At 41.5% G+C, this 16,647-nt stretch overlaps 2 protein-coding genes across 2 annotated transcripts; both read left to right on the top strand.

Annotated features, from left to right (window-relative positions):
• Positions 1-3,907: 3,907 nt before the first annotated feature.
• Positions 3,908-10,986, top strand: LOC104946472 (CD9 antigen-like; the record flags this gene model as incomplete). The annotated part of the gene is made up of 6 exons (XM_010772307.1): positions 3,908-4,116; positions 7,743-7,845; positions 9,896-9,993; positions 10,158-10,232; positions 10,331-10,432; positions 10,879-10,986. Coding segments are annotated over exons 1-6 (543 nt in total), but the record flags the coding sequence as incomplete, so codon positions are not given.
• Positions 10,987-11,826: 840 nt separating this feature from the next.
• Positions 11,827-16,518, top strand: LOC104946470 (alpha-2-HS-glycoprotein). Its single transcript, XM_074112253.1, is given in 8 exon segments — positions 11,827-11,970; positions 12,369-12,479; positions 12,872-12,959; positions 13,630-13,796; positions 14,264-14,371; positions 14,889-14,975; positions 15,862-16,062; positions 16,064-16,518. Coding segments are annotated over 8 exon segments (1,215 nt in total). The 3' UTR covers positions 16,373-16,518.
• Positions 16,519-16,647: the final 129 nt, after the last annotated feature.

The following is a 16,647-nucleotide window of genomic DNA, read 5'->3' as shown; positions in this document are numbered from 1 at the left end:
CACGATAGCTACCATGGCCGGACAACCGGATGCTCGCGAGTGGTACGGTCGGCCCCACTGGTGATAGCGCCACTCCTGCGTATACACGTGGCATTAGCAGCCTCACTCTGGCACGGTGTCCCAGAGAGTCGCGTCGACAGGCCCACCGTACTGTGGTGTGTGACCTGGCGCGTGTGCGTCGCGCGCACCGCATACGCGCGGTGGACTTTACTAGTTCTCCGTCAGCATGCCCCGCCTGCCGCCTTGTGCACCAGTTAGTCTCTCGAGACGCCTTCGGGTGTCTTCTGGGTGAGAGGGGGTGCCAGCGCATACGCTGTTTGTAGATTCGCGAGATACGCAAGGCGAACCCAACGTTACGCTTCACAGAACATTCGTCTGACGAGACGGGAAGCACCAGATTAGGGGAAGCGGCGCTGATGCACTCTCTCCTCTCTCTCTCTCTCGGGGGGAGGGGGAGGCGTCTGATGGACACGTCCTCACGGTGGAGGCGGCTCCACATGCGAACACACACGCAGCTCGATCAGATCACAGAGATAAATAAGCTCGCGACATGATGTTTAAACACATGTGAACCTTACGGACGGAGAAAAAACTACAGGATTCCCTCAGTAGGGCGAGCGAAAGAGGGGAAGAGCCAGCGAACGGGCGGAGTGTCTAGGCGCGAGAGAAACCTGTGGCGTATGAGCAGCATGAGCCACCCAGTTAGCGCAGTGATGCCGCGGCGCTCGCCGCCAGGTGGCTGTAGACTGTCCGTTCTGAAATCGAGCTAGCGACCATGGTCTGTGTGGACGGTTAATGAGGACACGGACACGGATATCACAGAGCCGCTCTTCCTCGGATATATACGGCGGGTGTGCGGTGCGGTACTGCAATTACATGCGAGTACGGGTGTATTGACACGCAAGCATGATCGAGACCCAAGCGGGCTCACTCTGTATCAGCAACATACATAAGGCTAAATACCGGCACGAGAAGCGATGGTCGGACGAAAGTGCACATTATAAAGGGAACGTAGGCGCAGAAAGAGACTCGTGCAGGAAGAGGAAGCAAGGGTCGTGAAACCGTTGAAAGATGGCTCTGACAAGGTGGGATCCGCAGCAGTTCTCCTCTGCCCGGCGCGATAGCCAAACAACAATACAGAGGACCGCGGGGAAAAGCCACCAGGCACGACACTCCCGTGGAGATGGATGAAAGAGTCCTCCTCGTTCGGACTCATGTGTGTGGCCGCTGAGGTGGCCACCGCGGCCAATCGCGTAGTCTAGCATCGCGGCACCAGCTGCAGGCCAAGTGCACAAAGCGCGAGAACCATCGGTCACGTTAATGAACGAACACATGATGACGAGGAGCGACATTCCACATCGTGAACGACATCGGTCAGTTGGACGCTTCGACGACATTCACTGCGAGCCCTGAGTCCATTCAGGTGGAGTTCAGGTGACGGACCAAGCAAAAGTGCAATGTAACAGCACAGAGAAGAGGATACGGCGGTGAATCTATGGTCTATTAGACGGACGCCGGACGACAACACAGACGCACAGCGTACGGGATGCACTGTACATGGCCTCATTACCCACATGACATCTTTTTCGTGCTGGCAAGAGCAACAAACGGAGGGGCGACAATCACCTTCAAAAAGGCGGACAGCAGTCACATGGTTAACAAAGACGGCGCAGAAGGTTTGACATCCATGAAGGTGTACATTTGTATTACTTACCAACTGGTTTGAAGGGGGAATGTTGACCAATGGTAGAAGGGTGTCACGCACATGAAACTTGGCCATGGAAATTTTGGGGTCATTGCAATTACGAAGATGTACAAAATTTACAAGGTGTAGTGAAAGGCATGAGATAAGAGGGAAGTCCAGTCAAACCAGCTCAGTTGTGTGGAAGTGGTGTACACAGGGCAAGTTCACCAAACGAGAAATAGCGGGAGCCAGACAAAAAGGCTTAAGATGCCCTTTAGAACTAGTCCACAAGACTTAGCCGGTTCCATGCAACACCCAAGCCTAGAAGGGCACAGATATACACAGTCTTTTACAGAGACGACTACTCTGGTACTATTTTTTGTATATTTTTCTAAGGTCCAAGAGTTGATACACGTGCAGGGCCCAGAAAGGTTCTTAGCAGACATAGCCCCCTTACGGAGAAGTTAAGGTGTATCCGTTCAGATAACGCACTGAGTTTACAAGCCGAGACTTCCAGGCACACTGTTAACCCAAAAATAGGATTAGACACGAGACGTCTGCACCCTATTCACCCCCACCAAAATGGTACAGCAGAGGAGAGGTTGGCGAACTCTCTATGATATGGGCCAGATGCTTACTGATAGAAAGCAAGTTACCAAATAAACTATGGAACTATACGCCATACAGACAGCCAGCTCTTATGTAAGGGAACAGGTGTTACAGTAGGCGCACAAGAAAACGCCATACGAGCTGTTCACAGGCAAAGAACCAAATATATCAAACTTCAGAAATTTGGGTCAGTGTGTTTTGCTTACAAACAAGAGAAGGGAAACGCTCGACCCTAGGTGTGAGCAAGGTGTTTTCATAGGCTATGATAAAATAGCCCAGCTTACCTGGTGTATTATCCAGACACAGAGAGGGTCCAAAAGCACAGGATTGGTAAAATTCACAACAAAGGGGGATAAAGAAAAGGAAACACAAACACCAGAGTCATACAATGAATATGGTGATAGTGATGTACATCCCAGGGTCAAGACAGCGATGAAAATGTTGTTGATGAATGTGATGTGGGAAATGTGCCAGGTCAAGATACTCAAAGTGGTGCTTCTGGGACTTTACCTGAACAGACTGAACGTACACAGCCGGGTAAAGTCACCGACTCCAAACAGAAAAAACCCACCCAGAACCAGGAGGAGACCAGCTCACCTACAGGAGTTTGAGACTGACGATACGGAGGACAAACTGCAAACATGCATGGATTTTTGTTACAGAGCAGTATGCGACATTCCTCAAACCTTCCAGGACGCCATAGCGTCACCCAAATCAAGGCAGTGGAAAAATGCCATGAACGAGGAGATGAGATCACTGGAGGAGAACGAGACCTTCAACCTCACCCAATTGCCACCAGGCAAACGGGTAGTGGGGGGTAGATGGGTCTACGCACTCAAGAGTGACATTGATGGGTCAGACAAGTACAAGGCGCGATTTGTAGCTAAAGGCTACAGTCAGAAACCAGGAATCAACTATGATGAGACATTCTCACCCACAGCTGATGTGATGACAAAACCAGCCACCAAAATAAAGCTAAAGAGGTTTGCTCAGGATATGTTTGGCACCTAGAAGGGCAAAGAGTTAACATAGTTAAGGTAAAAGAAAAAGAAGCCTTATTTTGTTTTGTTCTCAGGTAACCCAGTAAGCTAAGAGCGAGTGGGGGTGTTAAGTATTATTATTTGATGACGCCCTTAGTCTGTGTACTACGGTAGCAGTCGCACTGTTATTCTGTTCTTGTATGAAGGTACGTCCTAATGTGACGTCACTACATTGACTAGGTACGTCCTAATGTGACGTCACTACGTTGACTGTTGTCAGTCTGTGAATAAACTTACCGGAGACATGCTGAAGAGAATACCGAGTCTGATTTACTTATTGTTCATACGCGATTCATGTGCACCCAAGCTTAACAGCAATGATAATAAAAAGCAACTTTTGTGGTTTAAAGCTGTTGTATCGAAAGGATTCTTGCTGTTCTGAATTTGAAAGTGGCTTTGGATAAAACATTGTTGGACTTTATGCTGCAGAGTAATCACCCTGCTCTTTGAATTGCATTCACCTGCTCTCATTTTACTCTGTGTGAAATCCACTGCAACAGATATCCCTCCCCCTCATCTCCTCCCTCCACTTTCCCCTGCCCCCTCGCTTCCTGTTAAGTACACCCAGGTGAGCCATGCAAGGGTGTGGTTCAAACAAAAATCTTCTTTACACTCTGTGCTGTCGCTGCCGCCCACAAAGAACACGGTTTACCGCCTGAACAGAGAAACCTCTCACTTTTGGATTTTGCTTCTTCAAAAAACCTTCTCAATCTTGAACCCGGAGCCATGGGGGCACTGCAGTGTATCAAATACTTGGTGTTTGTGTTCAACTTTCTCTTCTGGGTATGTATCACTCACACAATGGTGGCTGTGGTTGAAACATGAGACTCATGATCAGATTAAGCGGTTTTTTTTAGGCATTTGGTAGCTTCTTAAACTGATTTCAGGGAATTTCAAAAAAAAAAGAGAAGTGAAAATTCGTTTTAAATGCTTGAGCTTCAGGTGACAGATGTTTGTTTCTGCTTTTGTGTGAGTTTGCTAGTTCATAAATCAGAAATGCTCTATTAGTCCCGCATTGTTGAAATAGTTTTTTGAGGATACATTTAGATAAAAAGGCATGTTAGGCAACTTTAATCAAACTCAAAACTAAAGGAAATGTCTTTTTCGCCTTACTGGTCTTCCAAGCTTAAAAACCTTTTTGATGTTTAAAAAATGCAGGTGAATTCATTAATAGAATCTTAAGGAATATAACTATTTTACTTTAGCTTGAAGAGTATCCTACTAGTTTGGGTAAACGCATTCACCTGCTCTTCTGAGCCTCATTGTTGCCTCAGGAAGTTGTCACTGGAAAATTTGAGGCGTTCTCTGACTAAACAATGCCAGTCATGACATTACAATGCATGTGGTGATGCCAATGGAGATACACACATTCTCCTCCTTATCGAATGAGTAATCAGCCGTGTTTGGACAAGTAGATCAGATTTTATAGCAAACACTTTCAGAAATGTATACATTGGATTCATTGGTATTAACACACATTTTTATTTAAGAAAAATTACAAAAAAATAGGGTGAATGAGGCAGTTATCAAAATGATCAAATTTTTGGGATATTATTACTAATATTCACTCATGCAAGCTTTTAAAATGTCATTTTAGATGTTTTTCTCTTGTTATCTTTTAGGTTTTGAACACAGAAAAGATATTTGAAAATATCAAATCTTACATTTTAATGGCTTAGCAGATCAGAGTACAAGCAAGCCAGTTTTTTTTGTTAATACAGTTTCATAGGAGGACTTAAAAATAGTTAAAAGTAAGAAACATTCATGCAGAAGCTGCTTTACTCATGCTTCCTCTTCATTATTATTTTAAGTAATGTCTAATTATATCTAGATACAGGTGCAGCCAGTCTTTGTTTGTTTATGAAATGACTAAGATGTTATTTTAATAGAGGTTTAATTATAATAAGAAATTTGATATTGCAGCAAAGCTTTTTCCACCACTTCTAAATTCCTTCAAGTTTCCATTTGAAATACAAGTCAGCTAATCAGGAATAACTGGACTCTTATTGTTTTCATGTGTTTAACATTCCATTTCGTCCTGATCTTAAAAACAAAAATGAGGGTTTTGACTTCCGCAGAGGAAGTTCTTGCTTGATGCACCCAGAGGATGCATAACAGAAACGTTTGTTTTGTTAGAATTCTGTCTAAATATCCACATGGCTTTCTATATAATTACTCTAATGACCTGTTTGCAGTGTTAGAATAACACAGTGACTTGTAGTCCTTGCTTAATGACTGTTTTGACATTTCTAGTCGGCAGTTGCGTGGACAAATGAGATGACAACTGAAGGTCTGATTCACAGAGAGGCATAAACATCAGATTAGAGGGGGTTATTTATTCTAACATGTAATGACTGGGCTGTTGGTAAGGAATTCTTACTGTAAACAAATTGGGCTCCTTGGTCCTGAAAAAAAAACTACATTTCCCACAAGTCCTGGGGGATTCTTTTTTTTTTCTTCACAAGAAACTAGTTTTGCTTTAGTGTTGAACCTGTGTTATGGCTGTATTGGCTTTATGATACATTTCTTGAGGCTTATGAAAGCTATCAATCATTAATTTCTCTCTTGTAAGCTGCCTGTGCGGCTAATGTTGCTGCGGAGTGCCTTTTGTGTTTAATGAGTGTTAATAATGTTAACCTCAAGGGGAAACTGCTGATTCTTCCAGGATATTTAGGACAGCTCCTTAGTTCCTCGACTAAACAAACACAACTCTCTTGAGAGGGTTTACTGCACTTTAACACCAATATCCATTTATCATTCAGGACATTTCCTGTTTACATATCTGTTTTTCAGTTTTTGTGTTGTCAGTCCCATACTCCTGAACATCTTATGAACGCTTTAAGGACATTTCTTCACATTTGGCATAACTTTTACTCAAGAATGAACTGATTTAGACTTTGGTGGTCAAAGGTCTCTGGACCTCACATTAAGCTTGGAAGTGCCAGAGGATTTCTTTGTTAAATATTTACAATTATGATTATAGTGACAAGATGGTTCAGTATGGTGCTGTACATTAACTGCTGCTGGGTTTACACAAGGATACAATTCACTTGAGAAATATTTCTGACAACCAAGCAGAACGTGTAGCCTGAAAAGCTCTGTGATTTCATGTTTTATGACAAAGTGTCTCGGGAGTCTCTTCAGATACTGATTTTGTATACCCTCACTTAGTGCTTGCCTTTACTGGCCAAAAAATACTTAGAGTATTACAATAAATGAGGCTTTATTTGGGAGTGCAGTTGTGGTCATAGTTAATACATTCCCTACTGTTCAAGATGCAAATGTACTAGAAAAACATGGATATTATCTTGGATTAAAGTAATACATTTACAAATGGCCCCTTATTTAATAAAATAACTAAATAATATTTGTACACCTACAATGACCCTAATACCCCATTGTCTGTCTGGTTCATTATGTGGTGTCTGATTTGAATTATTCACTTAACAGGCAGTAAAAAACAAGTTAGAAACAAATATTCAGTAGTTTGTATAAGATAACCGCTTTTATAAACTGAGATAATCCCTTACTAGTCACACAAAGGGTGAATTTGCAGTGTTGGATCAGCCAAGGGAAAGTGCTACAGGAAGTATATATATATANAAGAAGTGAGCAGCTAATATCAAAAGTAAGCTGTTAAAAATAAGCAATGTCACAGTATCCCTAATTGTTACCCACACTGACGTGGAGTCACATGTGATGATGAATTGGTCATCAGTCTGCAGCAGGAAGGCAGACATGTTGGGACACAATGCTACAAGTTAGCACGGGCTACTCTGTCTCAGTCCCCTCTCCAGTTGCACAACAACAGGACGTCAGCCGTACGCTGAGGATGTGATGGAAAAGTTATTTGGGTGTCAACAAAGAGCTGAACTTGTGTTTAGTGGTTGCTAAGGAGTCATCCCCCATTACTGTGGGAACACTATGGGAGACGCACAAACAATAACATTTTTTTTCACTGTCTTTTACTAATTATTCCAATGCTCTGGATTGATGTATGGGAAATCATATAATAAAATGTTTAATCCACATTTTATGCATGTGGTGGCTGTGGCAAATGTAGTAAAACCTCTAATAATAAAGCCTTCAGCCACATATGTCTAGTAACTGTGGTTAAGGGTCAAATGTTCTGCTTGTTGATCAGGTTCTTCTGGGTGTGTTAAGGAGGGAAATGTGAATGAATGTGAAGTGTTCTTGACTTTCTTTCTTTGTAAGTTTTTATCCCCTCCTTCTCCAGTGTAAACCATAGTCTTTATTATTCCTGCATAGCTAAATAGTGTATGAATTGTTTAACAGCAGATTTTGTATCTAAAGATGTTCTTCATGCAGCAGGAAACGCACTCATTGACTTGATGTTGAAAGATCTGAATATAGATTTGAATACAGGTTTCTTTCTCTTTTGAATGCAGCTGGCAGGTACGGGGGTGCTGGCTGTGGGCCTCTGGCTGCGTTTTGACACCAGGACAGAGGGACTGTTTTCAGGAGACAACTCACCTACAGTCTTCTTCACCGGTAAGGCCTTTACATTACACGACCTTCTTTAGAATTGCACCCAGGTTACAATAATAATCTTTCAGTTAGTAGAACAACATTGCAGCTGTATTGCCAGAGCATCAAATCAAAGTATTTCCTCAATCACAGTGAGAAAGCTTGACCCTCGAGCTTCACTTTACCACACATGAACCAGTGTTGAGAGACACACGATGTTAGGACCATTTGAGACTGGGTGCATGAAGACACAATTTGGTCTAAGTACATTGTCACTGGTTTGGTTAGATATGGTGGCAGCCCTCACTTTTATATTTGTATTCCGTCTTCACACACAACACGATTAGTGTAAACAAAGTAATGAGTGAAAGGCAAGTATTTACCCCAAAAAAGGCAGAAGCATAATGCGTTTATATGCCTATCCTATATTCCTATCAACTCAGGCCACCCTACATGTACATGATATTCAAATAAAGATATTCAGGCTTTTTACAAACTGATTAGCACCTCACTGTATGTAGGTATAATATTATTCATCTGGACCACTTCAACACATCCTCTGCGCTTAATAATAACAATAAAGGACCAATGCCACTCACAACTAGCTGGCTTTCCTTTTGGGCAATTCGGCACTACAAAATGTACCTTCAATGTTTTATAGATACAATCGTGAGTTGTCCTTGTCCTAAAAAAAGCCTACACTACTACGGGGTAAACGGGAAGGGGTTTTGTTTGTGGGTGTGTGTATCAGAAGGATGCACCTTTGCTGACTGTAGAAACCCCCCCCGCTGCAGAGCGAGCAGAGTGCAGCTGAGGCCAGGGTCCGCCCGTCCTCACATAGCTTCATTCTTCACACACTCACAGCCACGTCTTTGTGTCTCCACTGTTGTTCTCTGAAGAACTCAGAAAAAAAGACTCTCGCCCTCCTCCTTCTTCTCTCTGTGTTTCCATCAAACTGATAAGTCAAGTGGGCAGAGAGGCGACAGAGGATTCTTTTAGAAATGACAAACATCTTAATGATAGCTTAGGAGGACACATATTTGTGTGGTGGTAAACCCATGACATCAGCACGCTGCTTATTGTTTTCCTACGTCTTTTTGATGATTCATCATTATGAAAGCCACATTAAAGATAATGGGTCTTAAAAATGTGCATTAAAATCACTTTTTAGAATTTATGTTTGGAATTTGACTTCGGCAATGTTTCCACAGTCATTTATGACTTGTTTGATTAAATGTAAGGCTGAACATGATTCATAAACACATGCCGAGGCAGGGCAGTAAAGAAACACAAAGTATGGACTCTTGTGTATCTGCCTGGGTTTAGCAGAGTAACATCCATTTAGATAAGTGGAAGTACTGATACCACAGTGTAAATACTCTATAAGAAAGTCAATTCAAGCATTACAAATGTTAAAATTGTAGTATAGATTTATAAAAGTATAATCGGAAAAATGTACTTAAAGTAAAAATACTTGATGCAAAAAAACTATCGACAAATCATAGTACCAATAATTCCCTCTGAAATATATAGGTAGTAGAAATAGAAAGTAGCATGAGAGTAGTTGAGTAAATCTCTTGCGTTAATGTGTAACTGATTTTAGATTAGACATCATAATCTCTAATCTCATTCAGGTCAAGTGACGGTTGACAGATAGTACGTTTGATAAATCAGAGCAGCATGCCACCATTTTTGAAGAGAAAACAAGAACCTGTTTTTTTTACAAATTGGAGAATTCCTGGCAAATGACTTCAACAGAAAGTCAGGTGGGGTTTCAATGTGCAAGTGTGAAGAAAAACATGGGTATCCTCGTGAAAGGGGTCTTCCATAACCTGAATGTCTGTCTGACTTCAGTAGAAAACTCAGGAACGGCTCTCTGGATGTACCTTGATGTCAGAGTATGTGTATGTATGTACTGTATGTGTTGGATCACTAACAAGGTTACATATGCTGTACTCATTATCTCATCAGCATGCCCATATCATCACTCAATAAGAGTGTTTATTTAAAGAAAAGTGGAAATGTTTATGGAAAAGTACCCTGCAGGGTTTATATTGTGCATCTTGTTGTGCAGGTGTGTACATCCTGATTGCGGCGGGGGCTCTGATGATGGTGGTGGGCTTCCTGGGATGCTGCGGAGCCATGAAGGAGTCACCGTGCATGCTGGGATTGGTGAGTTATTCTCTGATCAGCAGTGGAACATTTTAATTGGTTAAACTGAACATAATGTTCAGTCAAACTCACGTGTCTGCTGAATGTATGGTATGGTATGAATGTCTTTCACCTATGCGTCCACAAAAATGCTGAGAAACTGAACTCTTATTTTCATTTTGTAGTTCTTCTTCTTCCTGCTCCTCATCTTCGCTGTGGAGGTGGCTGCTGGGATCTGGGGTCTCTCCAACAAGGACAGGGTAAACAAGCAGCACACACCCTTTCTTAGACTTCATTGTTTGCCTGTGGAGTTGTCATTGAACTCTGCTGTTTCTTTGTCTTTTGTCTCTGTCTGAAGGTGGTAGAGGATGTTACAGAGTTTTATAAGCAGACCTACAGCAACTACAAGGACACGAAACAGGAAGCACTGAAGGAGACGCTGCGTCTCATTCACTTCGGAGTGAGTACTCGCACGTACATTTACACCCGAGAATGGCTTACGTTTTTGAGCTGTAGAGTTTTGCTATCATGTAGAAGGATGTTTTTTATTCTGGAAAGTTCTTGCGAATCTTTTTTATCAGGACCTTAGGTGTACTGTAATTTAATGGTATGAAATTATATTTCTACAGAATAGGTTGATGGTATCAATAGGTAGGCAGATTTAGGAGTCACTATATTTTGGCACAAAGAAGCCATGCAGCAATATTTATTAATTTGTTTTATACATGTTCATTTCTTTGTTTATTTGTTTTGTGGTGGAAGAAGAAGCCAAACACTTTATTGAAGTAAAAATAGCAACACAACAGTTGATCTGAAAATAAATGATTTCTCACATCTTTAAATATAAAGTAGGGGTGTGTGCTGCTGTAGGAATAAATGACTAATAAATGGTGTGTGTGTGTGCAGCTGGACTGCTGCGGGCCCACAGGGACGGTGATCGATGCCGCTAAAGATATCTGCCCCAAGAAGGAAGGACTGGAGGTCCTCATCACCAAGGTAACAACACACACTCACACAAACACAGGAGAGGTTTCTCAATACTCAAATTTCCCCTCCTCGACTCCTATCCTCGACTCCTCTCCTCGAGACTTGGTGCCGCCCACAGGAGATGCGAGCGGAGGACTGAGGAGGGGAACCGAGGAGAGAGGAGTGGAAGCAGCAGGCGGTTAGAGAAATGAGAACTCCTCTCCTCTGAGCGGTCATTTTAAAGAGACGTCCATTAATGATGACAGGAGGCACAGCAGCACTCTGATGGACAGATGTGTTCATGACCACTTATATATATTTACTTTTAATTCATTGACAGTGCGGTATAATGAGACGATAACAGGCTACAGATGCGGACATATATATACACACACACATATATTTATATAAATATATACAATTTCAGAATCCAACAAGTATGAGAGCACTCTCATAATAACGTAACACAATCAGAGACTGGATATATCCCCCCCCCCTCTCCTCTCTCTCTGGTCGCTGAAATGGGGAATTGAAATTACGGGCCAAAAGTTGTACAAGTATTAAAAGTAAGCATAGGACACCAAACCAACTGAGACCCGTCTGGGGTCCGCCGCATCTACCCGCACCTGTACCAACACAACACACACTGTACCACACACACACCTTACACACTGTCCACACACACCTGCCCTCCTAAAGCATANGAACCACTGACAAACACTTGAAAAATAGTTGCAATTAAATTAGTGCACCACCGCGAAAGACTAAAAACAAAAATAAATATGTGTTGTTCGCTGTGGATGCATGCCATCAGTGCATCTTACTCAAATGTTACACTGAATTTGATGTACAGAATTGTATATTATGAAATCAGAATCCAACTTCTTCATGCCTCATGAAAGAAGACTAGCACTCAAGGAACAGTTAATAGAAGTCCAGGTCTTTTCAGTCCAGGAGCTTTGGGACAGACTTAATACGACAGGCTTTATGAACTTCATGCTGTCAGCTGCTGAGGGCTATTGTAACCAGACTGTGGGATAAATCAGGTTTCAAGAAGCTCACTTCAACTTCATGACCTGAAAAGGCTGCCATTACGAGTGCTCAAATTGTTGTAATTTGTTTTTAATACTACCACTAAAATCGTCCAAAGTGTTATCAGGAATCCCACACAGTGCCTCATAAATGGTTCCTTTAAAATATGAACACATGGAGGCACTCGACAGATTTATTAAACAATAGAAAAACATGGTTTTCTTTCTTTTAATTATTTTGTGTGTTTTGTATTTTCTTCTCAATGTTTTCTCTGTTTGATCCTGTAAAGCACTTAGTCAGAAAGTCTGGGCCATATAACAGCAAGATTGGAAAGTCTGAGCACACAGCAGTGTTTGTACATCCTCTCTTATTACCTGTGTTTGCATTGTGCCTGTCAGGGCCCAGCAGGCAATGTCTATTACCTGGACCTGGATGTCCTGGAGACCAAGTGTCACATAGGCAGCCCAAAACCATGGAAACGCTGTGACGTCCGACCATTCATGGAAACAGTACGACACACACACACACACACACACACACACACACACACACACACACACACACACACACACACACTCTCTGTAAATAGAGCAGTATCTTGATTGTGAACACATTCATTACCTTTCTTTTGAATGTGTGGTTTAGATTTGGATTCAAGCTCATTTCAACCCGTATATTCTACATAACAATTTACTAATTTGCCTCAGGGGATTTTCTGCAGCCCCTAATCCTTAATTTTAACACTTCAGCTGGACTAAATTCTGAACCTAATTCTAAGCTAAACCTTAAAACCCAACTATTTTCCCACAAACATTACATTTAAGAAGAAATATCTGTGTAAGTGGCATTAATCAGGGTCTATTTTACATGTTATATTCTATTTTCATTGTATTCCTCACAGCAAATCTCTGGAAACTGCAATACCACCATTCTGCACACACCAGAGGGATACTCCTATCTGTACAGCTACGACTGCACTCTGGTCCCAGGTATGTTAAAACTATTGTTTAGCATTATAAAGAAATTGCAAATAATTTGAATTTCTCCACATGTATTATTTGTGCAAATAATATAGCTCTGTTTGACAGCTCATCAGAGAAGATATTTCTCTTTGAATAGAAATTGTGATAAACAGGTGAAACTAATAACATTAATAATGGCATACTGCCACAATTAGACGGAACTGAGCCTTAATTAATATAATTAGCCACACCTGTGCATTTCCCACTATGACAAATCAAATAGTTGTCCATGGAAATGTTGATTAGTTTCACCCTAGTGTCAATCGGAGATTCAATATTTATTTGTATATCGCCTAAAGGCCTGGAACACCTTCCCATCTGTAGCGCTTTAATTCATTTGAATTTGTATAAGAAATCTTAATGCTGCAAGCAATTATTTCCTTAATTCCAACTAAAATCATTTTAAACACCTGTGTGGGTGTACTTTTAAGGGCTTTATGAAATTATTAACGAGAGACTGTTTAAAAAGACAATTTATTTAATAGAGCCAGCTTTTACTGAATACTGATAACCATTGCTTTTATTTAATACCTATGCATGTCTGCCTATTATATTCTACTGATAATACCTTGTTAGTAATTTCAGAGCAGATATAACTATTCAATATTTTTATATGATCCCTTTCTGGTTCCTGTAGATGCCCCAGAGAAGCTCCAGCAGACCTGTCCCACCTGCCCCCTCCTGCTGCCTGCAGATAGCCCACAGGCTGTGGACGCTGCCCGGGCCACTCTGGACTCCTATAAGAGACAGTCCAGAGTGGGAGCCGGGCTGGGAGTGAAGAAGATCACCCGAGCTTCAGCACAGGTACGCCTGCATCTACAGTTATTAACTCTGACTGGACACACAAAGCTGATTTCATTACACAACAATGTGTTGAATATTACGTTTATTGCGAAATGTAACATGAGGTAAATCTCTGGGTGTACATGAGCAGATGGAAAAGTGCACCTTTGAGCTTCTGTGTGCCTTTATTGCTCCACAAATAACGTAATGATACAGGCTGAGGTTGCAGCGAATGACTTGAGGCACTTTAGACTTTACTGTCTGGGCGGCCTTTTGTTTGGGAAGAAAATATTAAACGTACTAGTTTACTTGGGGCGTTAGGGTCAGAAAATTGCTCAATAACTTCCCTTGGGTAAATGTTTTGGTGCTCTAAAACATAAATGATGACAATTTCTTGACATCAATCATATTCCTTTCTGTATCTGCCTTTATATGTGTGTTTATTTGTGAAATGTGCCCTTTTCTGACCATATAACTTTTGTATTCAGGTTGTGCCAGTGAAAGCCAGCTTTGTGGAGTACATTGTCCAAGAGTGTCCAGAGGGAGTGACAGAAAGAGGCACCTGCCAGCGACTAACAGTGGAGTCTGACACAGAGGTACTCAACACAGAGGGAAAACAAACACACTTTATGAGACAAGTCAAATTTGAAATTGGTTTAACACTGAAATAAATCACACAAAAGCTGCGGTTGCATAAGTGCAATGTTGATTGGGAGAAATCTGATTGGACAACATTGTCTGAAGAGGCTCCATTAATTAAAAGAAATGGATCCCTATGCCTGACAACCTGACACTGTTATGACACAAATTAATGGTGTTCGGAAAACTTAATAATAATAATAATAATAATAAACATCAATCAGCCTGTTGACTATCACTTATGCAGCTCCTGGAAGTATACTTGAAGAAATGATTGATCCGTTTTTCTAGTTATAAAACTGACACCACTAAAAGGCTGCAGTAATTGATTATTTTATATAAGAAGCCTGACAAGTCTTCAACTTCTTTTATTTATTTATTATTTTACAACCCCTGCTCTATCCTGTTGCTTTTGGTCTTGCTGTGACCTAGTATCATAATGAAATTGATGAAATGTCTCATCTCTTCTCTCAGACTGCAGGTTTCTGCGCAGGATCTGTGCACAGAGACATGGGCGTCCACCCTGATGTTCAGGTGTCCTGTGAGATGTTTAAAATAAAGGTACAGGAATTGTATAATCCCAATCAGAAACAAGGGTTTCACCTATACAGTACAAGGATTATCCTTCGGTTTGTAGGTTAATTATCGTCAAAAATGTGTCACTCATCATATCCCTGAATGATTAACCCAAAGAGTTATTGAGACCAAAGTAAAAGTTACTGTTAAGATCTAAAACACATTATATAATCATTCAAACTCCATTATTCTAAATACTGATGCCAACATATTTCTACAGTTTGTTAGAGCATTCATCTTTTCTAACAGATATCTGAACAGAAGATATCTAACACAAATTAGACATAAGTCAACATGTCGACCTACATGTAAAACCTGGCTTAAAGACTACCAAAATTTACCGATTATTAAATGCAATAAATAGGAGAAAAAGCAGAAGTAAGGATTATTAATCACAGCTGAAAAATACATGTAGACCTAAAAAAAATAACAACATATTGTTTACGAAAATTCAGCAAAAATGTTACATGAAATGCCAATCACTTCACACTGTGGGGCTGCAGTTGGGTTGTAATAAGCCGCTGCCTCAATGAGATTGGATGAATGTTTTATTCTCTATTTTGTTTCAGATGTTACTAAAGCAACCTTTAAAATGATAATTCAACTCTTTCTGAACAAATGCCACTGGCCATATAATTATTCCGTCATATCTTGTGTTGTGTCTTCTAATATACATTTTTCTTGTGTGTGTTTAACTTACGCATGAGATTCAAAATTGTATGGTTCTGAGCTATAATTACGCCGTCTTCTCACTCCTTTCTAGAGCTGTGGTTTGTAATGCAATATTGCGTGACTGGGAGTCTTTTTGCAGCCAGTGAGAGTGAGTTTGTCAAATATCAATTTGGTCTTGATCATGTCTTCTTGTTTGCAGAATGTCGATATCCTTAGACCAGTGCAGCCTCAAGGTCACGACATCCCCCAAGACCCTGAGATCCCGACCTTCCCTCCTCTGATCGAAGATCCAACATATGATCAACTGCCTATTCCCTCTGACCCCACACTGCCCCCTGCTCTTCAACCAGAACCCTTTGACCCCACACCCATTCTCCCTGTGCCCTTTGAACCCTGTGCCCTATGACCCTCCTATTGCCAACCCCTCTATCCCCCTTTCCTCCTCTTCAAGTGAGTCTGATGAAGATCTAGTAAACCAGCAACAGCAACCACCAGGGGCTGACCCTCTTGCCTCCTCCTCTGAAGAGATAGGAGGGCCCATAGCTATGCGACCACCCTTTAACTTCCGCTATCAGAGGCGTGACCGCAAGAAACGGCAGGCCCTAATGGAGAACACAACCTCTCACAACCCCACCTTCCTGTCTGATTTCCCCAGTGGGTCTTCTCCTTTCCGCTCCTGTCCGGGTCCTGCTCGATACACCACTGTTTGACTGGCACTGCCAGAGAAGGGGTGGAGCAGTAAACTGCTCTGATGGCTTGTCATGATTTGTGGAATGCTATCTCTTCTCTTTGGCCCCTTAAATTAACTTTCTGCTGCTAGTTTTATACATCTCAAGTGGCCAAAGCTTAAACTATATTTAAAAATAGCTTCAAATATTTGAACAATTTGAATAAATCTTTGTTTGAACCCCAGCTAACAGTCTGATAATACTAACAACAAAATAACATTTGTCTTGTTGTAATAGTTTCAACAATGCTCCAAGGT

Source organism: Notothenia coriiceps, unplaced genomic scaffold (assembly GCF_000735185.1).
Source record: "Notothenia coriiceps isolate Sejong01 unplaced genomic scaffold, NC01 NC01_scaffold00011125, whole genome shotgun sequence".
Taxonomy (NCBI): Eukaryota; Metazoa; Chordata; class Actinopteri; order Perciformes; family Nototheniidae; genus Notothenia; species Notothenia coriiceps.
This window is presented reverse-complemented; position numbering and strand designations above follow the sequence as displayed.